At 37.9% G+C, this 17,606-nt stretch overlaps 4 protein-coding genes across 4 annotated transcripts; 1 reads left to right on the top strand and 3 right to left on the bottom strand.

Annotated features, from left to right (window-relative positions):
• The first annotated feature begins 586 nt into the window (after positions 1 to 586).
• Positions 587 to 3,123, top strand: CYP704B1 (cytochrome P450, family 704, subfamily B, polypeptide 1). The gene is made up of 6 exons (XM_088516139.1): positions 587 to 987; positions 1,155 to 1,370; positions 1,469 to 1,765; positions 1,848 to 2,234; positions 2,321 to 2,521; positions 2,589 to 3,123. The coding sequence occupies exons 1-6, from the start codon at positions 661 to 663 to the stop codon at positions 2,766 to 2,768; spliced, it is 1,608 nt and encodes a 535-aa protein (XP_088372265.1). The 5' UTR covers positions 587 to 660; the 3' UTR covers positions 2,769 to 3,123.
• On the bottom strand, positions 2,942 to 8,164 carry LOC132177288 (2-hydroxy-palmitic acid dioxygenase mpo1). The gene is made up of 4 exons (XM_059589547.2): positions 7,492 to 8,164; positions 3,422 to 3,484; positions 3,270 to 3,341; positions 2,942 to 3,175 (listed from the first exon to the last, which is right to left on the bottom strand). The coding sequence occupies exons 1-4, from the start codon at positions 7,846 to 7,848 to the stop codon at positions 3,059 to 3,061; spliced, it is 609 nt and encodes a 202-aa protein (XP_059445530.1). The 5' UTR covers positions 7,849 to 8,164; the 3' UTR covers positions 2,942 to 3,058.
• A 1,624-nt stretch (positions 8,165 to 9,788) lies between these two features.
• Positions 9,789 to 14,057, bottom strand: LOC132179403 (26S proteasome non-ATPase regulatory subunit 11 homolog). The gene is made up of 2 exons (XM_059592130.2): positions 13,886 to 14,057; positions 9,789 to 11,326 (listed from the first exon to the last, which is right to left on the bottom strand). Exon 2 carries the CDS (start codon positions 11,298 to 11,300, stop codon positions 10,032 to 10,034), a length of 1,269 nt encoding a protein of 422 aa, XP_059448113.1. The 5' UTR covers positions 11,301 to 11,326; positions 13,886 to 14,057; the 3' UTR covers positions 9,789 to 10,031.
• An 816-nt stretch (positions 14,058 to 14,873) lies between these two features.
• Positions 14,874 to 16,900, bottom strand: SDG35 (SET domain protein 35). Its single transcript, XM_059592035.2, has one exon. The coding sequence runs from the start codon at positions 16,670 to 16,672 to the stop codon at positions 15,068 to 15,070; it is 1,605 nt and encodes a 534-aa protein (XP_059448018.2). The 5' UTR covers positions 16,673 to 16,900; the 3' UTR covers positions 14,874 to 15,067.
• Positions 16,901 to 17,606: the final 706 nt, after the last annotated feature.

The raw sequence follows: 17,606 nt of genomic DNA, 5'->3' as shown, positions 1-17,606 counted from the left end.
TTGTTAATTAAGAAATGGGTCGGCACCAAATACTTTGACAAATGAATGGGGGATATTTTCAAACTAGTTTCTCAATTATTGGCTCCATGGGATGGGGATGGAAAGTGTTACTTATCCAAAAAGATGAATGCTTGCAGGCTCCTTGTGGTCAAAAAACCGTGTAGAAAGCAACTTGGTCATGGATGATGTGTTTAGGACTTCGGCGCACGCATGCATGGGTTGAAATGTCGTTCGGTTTGATGACGATATTTCAGACCCCTAAATAAATTATAATAATTACTTATCAGGGCTCTTGCATCAGCAAGGTGGAATCTTTATGCGAGGAAGTTTTATCCTCTGCTCAGTTTAAGGAACAAGTCTTTCTTCTTTTCTTTTTCTTTTTTATTTTTAACCAGAGCCAATTTTGTTGAATGGGTCGTATGGACTCTTACACTTGAGCAAGTTAGGTTGAAAACACAAAGAGGGTGAAACATTTTTTTTATCCTCGAGTATTCTGAAGCACACAAAGATTGTTGACAAAGTATAGCAGTTTACAAGCCACGCCTCTTACCAACATTTTAACCACTTCCTCTACATAATACACATTATAAGAAACAACCCCATTTAAGCTTTCTCTGCCACACATAGATTTTCTTATTAAACTTCATTTTCATCTGAAAAATGGGAGAAGAAAAGGATCTTCCATTAGTTTATTCTTCCCCAGATAGGTACAACATGGGAATGTTGATGCTGGCTTGTATAGTTTTGTCATGGATGTTTATCCCTATATGGAACCAAAGGAATAAGAAAGGCCCAAAAACATGGCCACTCGTGGGTGCAGCAATCGAACAGTTCATGAACTATGACAGAATGCACGATTGGCTTGTCAAGTACCTGTCTGAGTCAAAAACTGTCGTGGTCCCGATGCCATTCACAACATACACTTACATTGCAGATCCTGCAAATGTGGAATATGTCCTTAAAACCAACTTTGCCAATTATCCAAAGGTAAAAAAGATGCCAATTACCCGCTCAAAGTGTCATTTATTATCAATATAATAATCTTCCGCATTTACAATTGTCAAATGTTAGGCAATTATGAGGTTGTTTGCATCAACCGTTTCTGCTTATCTGCTATATTTTATGCCTATGATAAAAAATAATTCTGATTGAAGGGTGAAGTGTATCAATCGTACATGGAAGTGCTGCTAGGAGGTGGGATTTTCAATGCAGATGGTGAGCTTTGGAGGAAACAGAGGAAGACTGCAAGCTTTGAGTTTGCGTCCAAGAACTTGAGAGATTTCAGCACTGTAGTCTTCAGAGAGTATAGTTTGAAGCTTTCTGCTATTCTAAGCGAAGCTTCTTTCCAAAACCAAGAAGTAGATATGCAGGTCAATTCAAAAGCTCCTTATTTCCTATATATACAGTAACAGAACATATCCATACAAATGCCAAGTCTAAATATAAAAATTTGGCATTTCTTTTCTAGGAGTTGTTGATGAGGATGACTTTGGACTCCATATGTAAGGTGGGATTTGGTGTAGAAATTGGAACTTTGGCTCCCAATCTGCCAGATAATCGCTTTGCCAAGGCTTTTGACACTGCAAACATCATTGTGACGCTTCGCTTCATTGACCCACTGTGGAAAATGAAGAAATTTCTGAATGTGGGCTCAGAAGCTCTACTTGATAAGAGCATGAAAATCATCGACGACTTCACCTACTCAGTTATTCGAAGAAGGAAAGCAGAAATAGAAGAAGCTCGAGCGACTGGCAAAAATATCAAGGTAACATAATAGAAAGGTTTATCTAGCATATTAATACGTATTCCGCTGTTAAGAAACGTTTTTTTCACGATGAAAATATCAGATAAAGCATGATATATTGTCAAGATTTATAGAGTTAAGTGAAGCCTCAGAAAGCAATTCAACAGACAAGTATCTCAGAGATGTTGTCCTCAACTTTGTGATCGCTGGCCGTGACACAACGGCAACTACACTCTCATGGGCAATATACATGATAATGACCCATGCCGACGTGTACAACAAGCTTTACTCAGAGCTCAAAAGTTTCGAAGAAGATCAAGCCAAAGAAGAGAATGTGTCGTTGCTTCAGTATGACACTGAGGACTTGGAATCATTCAGTCGAAGAGTAGAGCAATTTGCAGGCCTCTTGAATTATGATTCTCTGGGAAGGTTATATTATCTGCATGCAGTAATCACAGAGACACTTCGTCTGTACCCGGCAGTCCCTCAGGTTTTTTCCCTTTTGGAGAAATTGTCTATTGCTCTAAGCTCATTTCAAGAGCCTACTCTTAATGAATGAACATGATGTGATTATAGGACCCCAAGGGTGTCTTAGAGGATGATGTCTTGCCAGACGGAACCAAGGTAAAAGCAGGAGGCATGGTGACTTACGTTCCCTACTCAATGGGTAGAATGGAGTACAACTGGGGCCCTGATGCACCCTCATTCAAGCCTGAGAGATGGCTCAAGGATGGATTCTTCCAAAACGCATCTCCTTTCAAGTTCACTGCATTTCAGGTAAGTTCATGATTTAGTCTCTGCCAAGAATTTCTGAAAGACAGTATAACAAATCAAACTTCTACAGGCTGGGCCAAGAATATGCCTTGGGAAGGACTCTGCATACCTCCAAATGAAGATGGCACTGGCCATTTTGTGTAGGTTTTACAAATACAGTTTGGTACCAGGTCATACAGTGAAGTACAGAATGATGACAATACTATCAATGGCGAATGGCTTGAAGCTTACCACAGCGAGACGTTCTTAAGATCCCCTGGAGGCCGTTTTCTTTGTTTCTCAGTCTGTATGATATGGAAATAACAACAAAATTTGCGGTTTAATATCCAGAACTCCCATTTTATCCAAGAGATAATATATAATAATCTTCATATCTGATCAACTCATTTGTCAAGGGCTGAGCAGGTTATCAACCTTTTGAAAGCTAAAGAAAAAACATGTGTATCTTATATACATCCAAGTATAATAGCATATATGGTTTGCTATACGCAGCAAACTACAGTGAAAGCTGATCTCAATACAAACGAACACCAGCACAAACTACTGAATTAATTTCTGCTTCTTTTCTTGCCATTCATTGATTTCAGCTTCTATCTTTGCTTGCACTATTGCATGAAAACCTGGGTATGGCTCATAACCGAAGAACATCTGAAGAGCCTAAAGAAATTACAAAAGCAGATATAAAACATAGTTCTCAGATCAGAAATGGCAATGGGATCATGAAAAGAAATTAAAATTACAAAGAAAATACCTCCAGCAGGACAAAGAAGGGAGCCATTACAAAGGCTTGAACAAGGTTGTCCAAAAGAGCTGGTGCCCGTTTCTGCAGAACATGGATGAGTTTCAAGGTGTTAATAAGTCTAACAAGTCATTAAAAATGTCACAAACAACTAAATTAGCTACCTCAAAGATCCCATGGCCAATAAATTGTACAGTCCAACACAAAAGCTGAGCCACCAGAACAACCTGAAAATAAGTTTGTAGAGGTTGAAATTAAGTGAGATAAAACGAAATCCCTCATATAACTTATATCACCAAGAAGTAGTAGATTGCCCTAAAAGCAGCGAACAAGTAAATACTTGGACGTATCAAAAATTGGTGCTGATGCGATTTGAGGGCTTTGTTTCACAGAAACATAGTTCAAGAAAACAACTTCTACTGCTCGATATGGACTGATAACATCCCCCTATTCCATCCACATCATCTCCTATGAAAATCAGGTTAAAGCTAAATGTCCCTCCTCCATCCTCTTAGACTTAATTCGTACAAACATAAGCGAGCCTCATTCAGCATATATATACATTCTTTTCTTGATTTGTTCTCCCCCTAGAACAATAAATGTGCAGGTTCCAACTTCCGCACATCTTTCTTCTTCACAATGCTTGCATAGTGAAAAACTGCCTCAAGATGTAGAATGTGGCAAGCTTTCTAATTTGTCAAATAAACGCATGATATTCTATTAGAAATGGGTCTTGGGCCTAACCCAACCCAAAAGCTAGCTCAAGAGTTGAGGTTTCTCCTCACCTTAAAAATGACCAATATTCTTAATACCCAGGCAATGTGGGACTTCCAACACGCCCCCTCACGTGTGGCGGGAGGACATCCAAGCCAACACGTGCAATAATGGGTGACGGTGGGCCACAGCCAATTAATTGGGTTATGCTCTGATACCATGTTAGAAATGGGTCTAACAAGAAAACAGAGAGAAGAACTAATTCTCTTTTCTTATTGAATGAATGAATGTATATGTGATTACATTGAACTCTGTTTTTATACAAGATTATCAAGCTAACTAATCAGAAACTAATCTAACTGCTTTCATTACATGTGATGCACACGTGCATGAAGAATAACTAACCAGCTGCTATCTAATCATCTTCCTAAACTGTAAAACTAACCAAATAGATTAGTTTAATACAGTTTGATACGCCCCCTCAAGTGGAATGTTCAGTAGGATGGAAGATATTGATGACATTCAACTTGGACAACAGAGAATGAAAATCTGTGCGAGAGAGAGGCTTGGTAAGTAAGTCAGCCAGCTGATGCTTGGACTGGACATGTAATGTGCGAATCAAACCAGTAACAATTTTCTCTCTCACAATGTGACAATCAATTTTGATGTGCTTGGTGTGTTCATGGAAGACAGGATTTGCAGCAATATGAATAGCTGCTTGACTATCACAAAAAACCAAAGCTGGTTGATGAAGTTGAAGTTGCAAATCTTTTAGTAAAGCATGTAACCAAGTAAGCTCACAAGTGACAGCAGCCATGGATCGATACTCTACCTCAGCAGAGGATCTTGAGACCGTATGTTGCTTCTTGGATTTCTAAGAGATGAGGGAATCTCCTAGAAAAATACAAAACCCTGTGACTGATCTGCGACTATCAGGGCATCCGGCCCAATCAGAATCACAAAATGCCTTCAAATGTAATTCTGAAGAAGCTGAGAAGAAAATGCCCTGTCCAGGAGAGGATTTAATGTACCTAAGGACCTTGTGTGCAGCATCAAGATGAGGCTGACGAGGAGAATCCATGAACTGACTTAACAATTGCATAGAATATGATAAATCTGGCCTTGTAATTGTAAGATAAACCAGCTTTCCCACAAGTCTTTTGTAAATGGTTGGATCATAAATCAATTCACCTTCTTCTCCAGACAACTTGAAATTAGCTTCCATAGGAACAGAAGAGGGTTTGCATGCAAGCATTCCACAATCATCTAAAACTTCTAAGGCATATTTCCTCTGTGATAAGGAAATGCCCTTTGCACTTCTTGCAATTTCAAGCCCTAAGAAAAACTTCAATTCTCCAAGGTCTTTCAAACTAAAAACAGAATTGAGAAATGTTGTAAGCTCTTCTATAGCTAGATTGTCATTACTTGCTATGACAATATCGTCTACATATACAAGTAGAATAATAAAAGAGGTTTTCTTTACTTGAGTCAAAAGAGAGTAATCAGACATGGATTGAGTAAAACCATGCTGTATAAGGGTAGAAGAGAATTTAGAAAACCACTGCCTTGAGGCTTGTTTAAGACCATAAAGTGATTTCTTAAGCTTGCAAACTTTAGATGAATCTTTTAAACCAAAACCAGGAGGTAACTTCATAAAATTCTCCTCATCAAGGGATCTATGCAGAAATGCATTATTGACATCCAATTGATGAAGATGCCAATTATGGATTGCTGCTAAAGCTAGAAGACATCTCACTGTGGTTAATTTGGCAACTGGAGAAAATGTATCACTATAATCAAGACCCTCTCTTTGAGTATACCCTTTTGCAACCAAATGAGCTTTATACCTCTCAACTTCCCCATTGGCTCGCTCGATATTTGATTTTATAAACCCACTTGCAGCCTATAGGCTGCTTATCAGGAGACAGATCAGTAATTTCCCAAGTATCATTTGCTTCAAGGGCATTGATTTCAGTTGCCATGGCCTCATGCCATTTAGGAGAAGATACAGCTTGATGAAAAAACTGAGGCTCAACTTGGGATGAGACAGCCAAACTAAAGTGTTTGTAAGAATCAGAAAGCATATTGTAATCAAGGAAAGAATTGAGTGGAAAGCGAATACCTGAAACAGAAATATCACTCTTAGGATCAATTGAATTGAAAGAGTGAGTAGCTAAGTTACAATGATACTGCTGCAAATATCCAGGTTTACATTTCTGCAGAGTAGACTTTCTGGAAGGAATACAAGTAGGAACTGAAACATTGGATAACTCAGGTAAAGAAGCAATTGAATCAGGTAAAGGATCAACTGCAGAAGATGAAACAGGAGAAATGGAAGTTGTAGGTAGATTTTCTGATGCAGAAACAGGAATTGAACTAGTGGGAGTTGGAATATCAGACAAGGAATGTGGAATCACAAAGTAACCATCAGAATTGAAGTGATGAGGATAAGCAAAAGGAAAAACAGACTCATGAAAATGAACATCTCGAGATATAACCTGAGTTTTGGAAGTAAGATCATAAAGTTTATATCCCTTAATGCCATTAGGATATCCTAGAAAAACACAAGGCTTTGCCCTAGCATCAAACTTATTTATATTTCGATGTAGAGTAGAAACAAAACACAAACAACCAAACACCCTAAGATGATCATATGATGGAACTTTGGAGAACAGAAGCTCATAAGGAGACTTATTAGAAAGATTTGGAGTAGGAATTCTGTTGATAATGTGAGTGACTGTTAAAACACAATCACTCCAAAATTTAAGAGGTAAATGAGCTTGAAAACGCAATGCTCGAGATACATTCAGCAAATGCTGATGTTTACGTTCCACAACAAAATTTTGTTGTGGAGTTTCAACACAGCTAAGTTGATGGATTATTCCATGAGAGTTAAAGAAATCATATTAGAAGTCCCACATTGCCTGGGTATTAATGAGATTGATCATTTATAAGGTGAGGGGAAACTTCAACTCTTGAGCTAGTTTTTGGGTTGAATTAGACCCAAGACCCATTTCTAATATGGTATCAGAACCTAACTCAATTAATTGGCTGTGGCCCACCGTCACCCATTGTCGCACGTGTTGGCTTGGATGTCCTCCCGCCACACGTGAAGGGGCGTGTTGGAAGTCCCACATTGCCTGGGTATTAAGGATATTGGTCATTTATAAGGTGAGAGGAAACTTCAACTCTTGAGTTAGCTTTTGGGTTGAGTTAGGTCCAAGACCCATTTCTAACGTATTCGCTGTGAAGAAGCCTATTTTCTAGAGCCACATTGTGAGATGCCAGCAAGCCCATGGATGGAAATAGGAGATGATTCCAAGAAGGAGGAGTCTTTAGGGATATCATTTTTGTATTACAATTATATATCAATGAACAGAGAATGACACAGGAATCAACAAATCTAAATATGAGTTCCTTCATATTTTTCAGTTATTCATCTTGCAATAAAAGCATATAGTACTAATTAAACCCATAGTAAATTTATGAACAGAAACTGATGAAAAATAAAAAATTGTACCTTCCAAGCGAGCGAGAACCCGAGTTGACTGGCAATAAAACTGCTAGCAACCCAACAAATAACGCAGAGCAGAGCAGCCAAGGAACCAGCTTTCACATCCAAACAGACGTAAAACACCGAATAGATCATAGCAAACAAGAACCCCACATTCAAAACCAGAATAACATCATTCCCAAACAGAGAAAACTCGATGTGAGGGAGGTTGAACAGAGAAGGCGTGAAATAAAGAATAAGAAGAGCCGTGAAAAGGATTGGCCAAACAAACAACATGTGGATGGCTATGTTGATTGGGTTCCTGTGATAAGCGCCATAGAAAGCAAAGTGCTTCTCAAGGTCAAATACTCCGATCTTTCCCATTGAGAAATTGAGAGAAATATTGGGTTTTGCTTGGACTTGGGTGGGAGGAAAAGGACTCTAAGAATTGGGAGAAAAAGGGTTCCGAATGGTGAGGGGAAGAACACGAAATTCCAGAGGTTTTGCGAAGAGAAGTCCTGAGAAGAGCTTCATTTTGCTTTTCATGAATATCGACGGCGTAAGAGACCAACTTCCAAAAGCAATGATAGCATCACCCAGCTGGGAATTACAAGGTCACTGGAGAACGTAATTGGCTAATGCTTAGAACTTTCTCGCTTTGACTAGATGACGGTCAAGCAGATCAACCAAGTCGAGTAGAATCATCAATCAGTTGAGGGACGCCTTCATGGAAGTTTAAATATTTTTGCTTATAAATTATAACGTTTTTTTTTTTTTTTTTTGAAATAAATTATAACGTTGTTAAATGGACTTTGTATCAGACTCGTTTAAAAGATTTGGAGTAATTATCTTTTGCACCATTAACTACATCGCCTTAGCATTTATTTTTTATAAACTATCAACTATTACACTTAATCCCATCAAACTATCATCTTATGATAAAAAAGCTCCATTTCGTCAGTCAAATAGGTTAAAATTGACGGTCAACGGTCATGTGCAAATCATGTTCTATTTTTTTAAAAAATTTCTTTCACTTTTGCCCTCATTTTAAATTGTTTTCATGTGTTGGATTAAGGTTTAAAAAGGTATAAGCGTCATTTTCTCGGTCTGAAGTGAACTACCAACTATGACACCTAACCCCATCAAACTACTATATTATGATAAAAAAGTTCCCTTCCGTCAATCAAAGTGGTTAAAATTGACGGTCAACGGTCATGTGCAAGTCATGTTCCATTTTAAATTTTTTTTCTTTCACTTTTGCCCTCATTGTAAATTGTTTTCATGTGTTGGATTAGGGTTTAAAAAGGTATAAGCGTAATTTTCTCGGTCTGAAGTGAGGGCAAAAGTGAAAGAAAAAAATTTAAAATGGCACATGACTTATACATGACTGTTGACCATCAATTTTAACCCATTTAACTGAGAGAAGGAGGCTTTTTGTTATAAGATTGTAATTTGATAGGGTCAGGTGTCATAATTGGTAATTCATGGAAGAAAAGTGCCAAGACGCTGTAGTTCATGGGAGCAAAAGGTAATTACCCCAAAAGATTATTTACACCCTATCTTTGATGCTTGTCAAAAAAGATAATTCAATCCTATGCTTTGAATTTTTTATTTTTTATTTTTTTTTGAAAAAAAAAATTGTGGGTGGATCATATGGAACTATAGGAATCACAGAGAAATGAGAAAACAGGGAGTCAGGAATCACAACTCAGAAGAAAGAAATTCAGTGGACTGAAACAGATCAGGCTGCCAAAGGGCAACATGGCATACTCATTTCAAGAAACATGGTAGTTATCAGCGTGGGTTCAGTTAATGGGTATACTCATTTAATTACTTTTTTGGTTTAACTTGGCTGCTCTTGTATACATAAATCTTATATACATAAATTTGTGAAATCGTGTCACGACGTTCTCTGTTTCCTGTGTTTACAAGCCTCTAAATCGCCCTTACAATTAGAAATTAGGAAACACTTCATAGTTTAAGATATTCGATAGATTGTAATTTTCAAATATTCTAAGATATTACAACTCCGTCCTCGAGAATTAGTTTAATCGGCCAGAAGCACACCTCATGAAGCAAAAATCGAAGCAAAAATCACTAGTTCAAATCTTCCTCCCCTAGTATAGGGGACATGTTTAAAAAAAAAAAAAAGGGACATTACAACTCCAATCATGCAGAATTAGGCATAGTGAAAGTTTAATGCACATTAAATCATATTGAAGCTCTTGCTGGAATGATTATTCCTATTTCAGGGTTAATAAGAAAACAAAAATCACTGACAAACTACGGAGCATAGACAGATTTCCTAAAGGAACAAATAGATCTCTATCATGAAATCCAAAGAACCGATCAGCCCAGCTGGATGTTGCAAATTCTGTAACCAAGAAGAATGTTCTACAACATCATGGATTCAACATTTTAACCCACAACAAGAAAGTCAGGCTAAAGGCAACCAAGCAATCTATCTACCATGCATATCAAATGAGAAAGTACAGAAATTGTTTCAAAGTAGAAGAACCAAGAAAAACATAGTTGCAGTCGGAAAACTGCCTCCTAACTCTAGAACCTCATGCCATTATCTTGGCAGACCTCACGTAGAGGCTATCCACGACCTTGCCAACATTAGAAATGGTTTCCAATGTCGCCGGGAATATTGCATCTGTCTTGGGATCATCAAAAATGACGAGGCATCCAGCACCCTGATCTAGAGTTCCTGCAAACTTCTTATCCAGAATCATCTGAGATAATTTCTTCTCCACATGATCAACAGGCAGTTCAATCAGCTCAGCAATATGAGCAATCTCAACCCTTGAGAAAGGTTCAATCAACCTGCAGAGATTCTGCTCCAACAAAGTGTCATACAGGGAAGACAGGTGCCTGTGAACAATAGGATCTTCCTCTAGCTGGGCCCTAAAATCCCTGAGGGCAGTCTCAAAAAGCTTCAAAGAGCGCTTTGAATAGGCATCGGCCACAGCTTTCATGGCATCCAGCTCGGGTCCCACATATTGCAATCCAGCTTTTGATGATATTATTCCCGCAACATCATCAGCCTGGTTCACCATTATTTTGCATAACAACATATACTTGAGGCTAAATACTGCTCGAGGATCTTCAAGAGCATTGAAAGCTTCAAAAGCTTCGAAGAAATAGCTATAAGCAGTTTTGTAGTCCTTTTCTTCTGCATGGAGGATTCCACTCTGCAAATCTATAGTACCCTGTTGAGCTGGGGGCACATATATAGCATTGGCAGCAGTTCTTGCAGCCGTCAGTGAAGCCTTAGCTTTAGGGAGATTCCTCAAAGAGAAATGGAGCTTACTCTCCAACAAGTCTATGTCCACAAGTAGAAGCTTGTCATCTAGCCTTCTCACTTCCTTTATCAAACCTGAAAGCAGAGTTAAAGCTTCTGAATACTCTTTGCTTTCCATCAAAAGAGCTGCAAGCCTTGCCTCCACTCTTTGCCGTAGGAAAGTTCGCTTTTCGGCACGGGTCCACTGCACCATTTCTTTGCAGAGGGAAATCTGGAGATCAGATGTGTCTGGTATTTTAGCTACTGCATCAATTATCCCACGAACGATTTTTGCAGTCTTTGCCTTGGGGATCAAGTTGAAAAAAGGCCTCAATTGGGTCAGAAGGTTTCGGAGATCCTCAGCCCGATTCTCTTGTCTTAAAAGATCTGAGAGATTTGTGATGGCCTGTTCCTTTATCCTAAGGGCTTCAGAAGAAGATGATGGGCTTTCAAGTACACGATAAAGAATAGAGATGGATTCAGCAGGGGTTTTGGCTTCTAAAGCCTGAGCAATTGAGTCAGTTGTTGCTGGGAGATATGATGAAGACATAGTTGATGGTTCAAAAAAACCAAGTCCTGCAAATGAAAATAATCCATCAACTTAATTTGACATAAATAAAAATCGCCTTGGGCAGTTCATCAAACAAAAAAATAGTGCCCCTTTAGTATGAAGAAATTAGGTGGTCAAAGTGGTTTCAAGCTATTTTGGCAAACAGAACCAACCTCTATATCTATGAGCCTCTCTATTCTCTATTTAGAGACAATAAGTAACATTCTCAACATGGAAACTTCATGTCAGTCATCAGAAAACCTATTTCATCCCTTAAGAAAGATACCAAAATTATCAGGCAATTCACTATTAGAACATAATAAGAAAGACTTGGACATTTAACGGCATCAACTTTCAGTTTCTAAGTTCAAGAGTCTGTTTCTAAGATTGCTTTATGAGCAGAAGGTGGCTCCCAGTTGTTTATCTTTCATGGATGTTTTAGATTGTCAAGATGTAGTAATCAGACGTTTTCTTTCCCCTTTACCATAGGTATTTTTCTCTTTTATAATACCAATATACTAAGCTAGCTCCTTTTTCTCTTTAATTAAATTTGAATTAAAAAAAAAAAAAAAAAAACACATTCATTACAAATATTAAATCTATTTTTAAGTTAGCACTGTAACCTGCTCTAATACTCACATCAAATTATACACTAAGTGACTATTCCAAACTCTTGTTCAGCCCTGTCCACTCATTATTGAAATTTCATCATCCATTCCAACCTAGGAAGGTGATCCTCTTCATAACCAATGCCTTGAATACCGCTTCCTCCAACATGCGTCACGTGATTGTCCGCAATACTCTATGTTTATTAGTTAGGGTTCCCAACCTATTAAAACCCTTGAACCCTACTTGGGGCCTTTCAATTTTCTCTTTTCTTGAGGAAACCCTATTTTTCAATTCTCTTTTATTTCATTCTCCTTAGCCTTAAAATAATTCATTGCACCAGTGGGGTTAAACCTAGTCCTCTACAAACCCTTAAAACCCTTAGCCACTTTCTGTATGCGTAAAATAATGCATTAAATATTTTAATCACCTTTCCAATTGGATTAAGAGCCTATTTAAGTATTTCTACTAGGACAGAGTTTTCCTTCAAACAGGTTGGAGAAACTTCCTCCAACCCATTTTATAAAAATGACATTACATGTGAGATGCACATGAGTTTTTAATATTATTTATTCCAACTTTGTCCCTGCTATTAAAAAAACATGTGTATCTCATATGTTTAAATGACACATGTCATTTTTATAGACTGGGTTGGAAGAAGTTCCTCCAACCCAATTTGAAGGAAAACTTTGTCCTTTCTATAATATCATATAAATATTATTTTCTAGTACCTTAGAATTATTTTGATCAAATATTATAATCCCAATAACTTTTCACCTTAAATTATTCAACTTAATACTTTATTCTTAATTAAGTAAATATTTGAATAATTAGATTATAGAACCTAACTATTAATACTCTAAAAATTAATTTAATAATTCTAATTAGATTAGACTATTATCCTATTTATAACCTACTTACTTACTAAAATTTGATATATAGATATTAGATAGGCTCCAAGTTATACATTTTTCTTTGAAAGAACTTATAATTTATAAATAATTTAAGTAATTAGATCATAAGTCATTGGTTCAAATCTGATAAGAAGCTTGGATTCTTTTTTCATAAAACCACAAGAAACTAATATCCTCAATTGGCCATAACATACCCCCAATCTCCCACAAAACACATCAACTTCTCCCTCTCTTCTATTGATTGACATACCCAACTTAACAAAGTTGCATAGCTCAACCCAAATAAAATTTCTTCATCAAGGCACTCACTCTGCCCTTCAAAAGCACAACAATTTTTCCTACAAAAATCTTCTCAAGAACAACAACCCATATTCGGCCATATCAAGAATTACACAGCCAAAACTCCTCTCAACAAAAACAACCCATATTCGGCCACATCAACCCAAGAAATCAAATTTGGACTTCACCCTATTCGGCCATCTTCACAACAAACAACCAAAACCAAACTCTCAGCGCACAAAATAATTTTCCAACCAGTCGGCCCTCCACCAAAAACACATCAGAATTTCTTCATTTCATTCAACACCCATTCTTCACTCAATCGGACTGCTGGGCAATTTACATAACAAAATTTCTCAACAAAAAAATATCACGAAAGTCTCAAACCAATCGGCCATCTAAGCAATTTGCAAAACAATTTCTCACAACAAAATCTCACCCCTTCATTCGGCCATCCTCCCAACCGACAGCCCCAATTCCAAACAACCCAAAATTTCTTCAAAATCACAACACCCATTCGGTGCTTAGCCAGAACAACCCAAGAAAACTTTAATCCCGCAACCAAAGAAATTTCATCCCCTCTTCAATCGAGTTGGGCCATTCAGCCCGTGTAAGAAAACCCCCAAATTCAGTATACAAACAACCGGAAATTCAAGCTCAAAATCGCAACAAAACAAATCAACAAATTTATTTCAGCATTTTACTCATTCGGTACTCACCCCAAAATTAAAACCAACAAGCTAAAGAGATTACCGATTTGGAAAAAAATGTTGACGTGAGAAATACCTTTGGAGGACGGCCGGACTGCACCCCAAGGAAGCCCACACACTCCTCCCTCTCTTTCCTTCTCTCTCCCTCTCTTGGCGACGCTAAACAGGAGGGCAGGGGGAAGTCTCTGTTTGGGCGAAGCAAGTAATGCTGGTGCTGCTCTTCACACCGTTTACCTGTACCACACTCATGCTAAACTTCTCTTTCAAGTAACTTCTTTTTTCTTTTATCTTTTCTTTTTATTTATTTTTAACAATTTATTTAATTAAACCGTTTACCACACTCTTGCTTATTGTACGAAAAAAGTGATATTTATTTATTTATTTATTTTCATTTTTTCAAATAATCATTATTTTTAAACGCAATTTCAAGTGGAATATATTTTGCGATTTCATTTAAATTAGTTTTTATCCTATTTAAATGTTTTAGCTTTCCCTCCATTTGAGTATTTCACGTTCTCTCACATTAAAAAGTTATAAGAACTTTCGGTGCTTATAAGAAATTGCATTTATTAAATATCTGTTTGTTTCGACATAAAATGTTTTTCGTTGAAAAATACTTTCAAATGAGTGATGATAGAAAATAGTTGGTGACTTTCAGCAACCTTCAGCGGAGGTCCAATGATTTGAGAACGATAAACTCAAACTCGAAAAATAGTTTACGAAATTAAAAAAACGAAAATCATTTTCCGAAAGAAGGTTTTTTTATCAAATTGAAAATATTTTCGGTCGCACCAAATACCAAAAAATACATAAAACAATTTTTAAAAAAAATTTATGCCCAAATAAGCAAAGCCCAAGTCTAAATTGGCTCTTGGATAAACATGTTAGTGGTATCACACTATCACCCAGTGCAAACTCACTATGCAAGCATCACGTAGTCGCATTAGCGCTTTAAGCACACTTAGCACTTTGTCATGAACCGCTCTTATAATTTTAATTATAGGGTGATTTCAAAATTTTGATTTACAACTTCTTCTCACATTTATTGCACATTTAGCCACAAAAGCAAGTCCCTAGATGAACTTCAAATTAGAAACATGAACATATGAAATGGTCATTGGTCAAGACAACTTGAGGCATTCTTTCTAGAAGTAATTAAACAGATCAAAGAGGCAGAAAAGAGAGAGAAAAATGATCGGATCTATTAGCCAATAGGCTAACAATTCTGTTAATAACAATCAAAAAGATAATAGATGTGTTAGTGAGAGCCAAGCTCGAGTAATGTCCTTAGTGCTTGCTTTTTAGCTGCCTTTCCGTACACTCCTCTTCCCAACTTCAAAGCCTTCTCCATGTCCGCTACCCCATTGCTTTTCTTCAATCCGTCAACCAAGACCTTGAGCAACCTATCATCACTTCCCGCAACTTCCAGTACGCTATCCACCACTGCATTGACGGCGGGAATCCGCCGTCCCCACCGCTTCATTGACTTATCAGAACCATAAGCCTCAGAATATGCAGACCAAAAAGATGCCCTCAAGAAGCCCTTCTCCTTCCCCCTCACCACCCATCTCCTCATACCTTCCTCTAACTTGTAGACTGCACCGCCCATATCCATTCCTCTTTCAAGACCTATCTCAATCTCTCTCATCTCTTGCTTTGCACACATTTCCTCCTCAAACTTGCACCTCTTACAATTACAATGGAAGCCCCATGTCTTTGACATTTCCTTGCGCTTGTTGTATGGAGAAAGAGCATCATAATAGGTAAAAGTAATCTCTTCGCCTGCCTTAACATCCCTTGAAGTATGAACCATCACATAATCCCCTACATGCAAACGCCTTGCATTAGGACTACATGAATGGTTAATGAATGAAGCCAGTAGCCATAATCCAACACCATAATAACCACTATTCTTCCCCAGAACTTTGGCTGAAACCGCATCCTCAACCAGAGAATTCACATCCAAGACGCTCAAAATCCTACCCATATCAGGCTTCTCATTCGAGTGGCTGTTCTCCTCTGCCTCAGGCCTAAAGAGGCTTATATCGGGAACCTCTAGCCCTTCCTCATCTTCTCCAGTCGACAATGTATTCATCAAATTACAGGTTCTAGGACATTTTGTGACGAAACCGGAAACTCTATCAATAAAATTCTTCCACATGACCAATTGGGCATTCTCGCCCGAATCTTCGCTAGGCAATATACCCCTTTCCGTGGCAATCGCTTTGGTGACCAACACCAGAGTCCCGGCATCAATGTTCTTTGTTGCAAATAGGCCACGCCCACTGATCCCAGACTTCCTGATCTGCACCGCACCAATGTACTCTGCGAGTTCCGGGGGCTTTCCTCGGTACCCATTTACAACCCAATCCGAGAGATCAAAAGCTCCAGTCCTCGAAAGAAACTCGAGCTTTTTGCATTTCTCCAAATACCCATTAAGGCTTTCAGCGTTCCCACTAGCCTGAGGATCGAGCAGAGCAGCCTTGAAGCAGTCCAAAGCCATAGAGTACCTATTCAGATTTAGCAGAATCTTACCTTTGCAGAGCAGGGTCTTGAAATGGGTACTCCCAATTTTCAGTGCATGATCACAATCTTTCAATGCTTGGGCGAATTCCCGCAGCCTGGAACGCGCTTCGGCTCGATTAGAGAGCGCTAAGCAGAGGGATCTGTGGAGCTTGGGGAGGTGATCTGGGTCTGGGTGCTGTTGGGTCTTTGAGATTTGATCTTGGCAGAGGTTGATGAACTCACGGTAGGCAAGCACGGCCTCCTCCCATTCTTCTCTGAGGAGTAGCTCCGTGGCTTTGGATCTGAGCTGTTGCATTTGCTCTTCGGCCATTTCAAGCTGTTGCAGTCCTTCTCTCATTTTTTGGGTAATTGGGGACTAGCACTGCTCTGCTCTTCTTTTTTGATTGCTGAAGTTTCTCAGTGGATTTTGAATTGAATTTGAGGGGTATGTAACGGTCACATTGCTTATTCTAATTCTATTTTACCTTTGGCCTCACATTTTCTGTTGTAACGGCAACGGCTATCTCGGCTTCTTTATCATTATTTCCTCTTATGATTAAATGGTTCCACGTTATGCCAAACAAGACTATACTGGATAAAAACCAGTTTATGGCTGAGATTTAATTTTTACGTTTAAACTTCACAAATCCTCTCCATTTCATTTAAGTAAAACGTAGATGATTAAATTTACGGCCCAAGATTTTTTTCTTTTTCTTTTTTCCCTTTTTACATTTAATGGTATACTTAATGCTATGTCGTCATTTAAAATTTGTTGATGTAACAACATATATATTATTATGTGAAATGTGAAATCTATTCTGTACATTGAAATGAAGATGATTATATTTCACAATTCTCTACTATGGAAATCAACATAAATAAAAAGGGAATAAATTTGAAAAAAGATGAAAGAAACAAACTTATCTACAAAGTCTCATTACGTGTCAATGAGTAATGTTATTCACATTAGACTTTCACACTAGCTTTACATCGGTAAATGTGTTATATTTTAAGTGACATCCCATATCAATCAGTTAAAAAAAATAAAAATACATTTTCATTTAAAACACGTTCCATCAGTCAATGTGAAGCTAGTATAAAAATCTAGTGTGAAGAGTAGCATTACTCTATGTCAATTTTTTATTTTTTTTCAAAGCATTTTCGGGTCGGTCCAACAGGCATGTTGTAGCTTAGGAAATGCTTATAGTTTTAAGCGCTGGTATTTATCAACATAGGGTAAAGGGAAAAAAATTCTAACATAATGTATCTTGCACACATTATCTAATCATTCT

Source organism: Corylus avellana, chromosome 4, assembly GCF_965113065.1.
Source record: "Corylus avellana chromosome 4, dhCorAvel1.hap1.2, whole genome shotgun sequence".
NCBI lineage: Eukaryota > Viridiplantae > Streptophyta > Magnoliopsida > Fagales > Betulaceae > Corylus > Corylus avellana.
The sequence above is the reverse complement of the archived record's forward strand: the minus strand, read 5'-3'. Positions and strand labels throughout refer to the sequence as shown.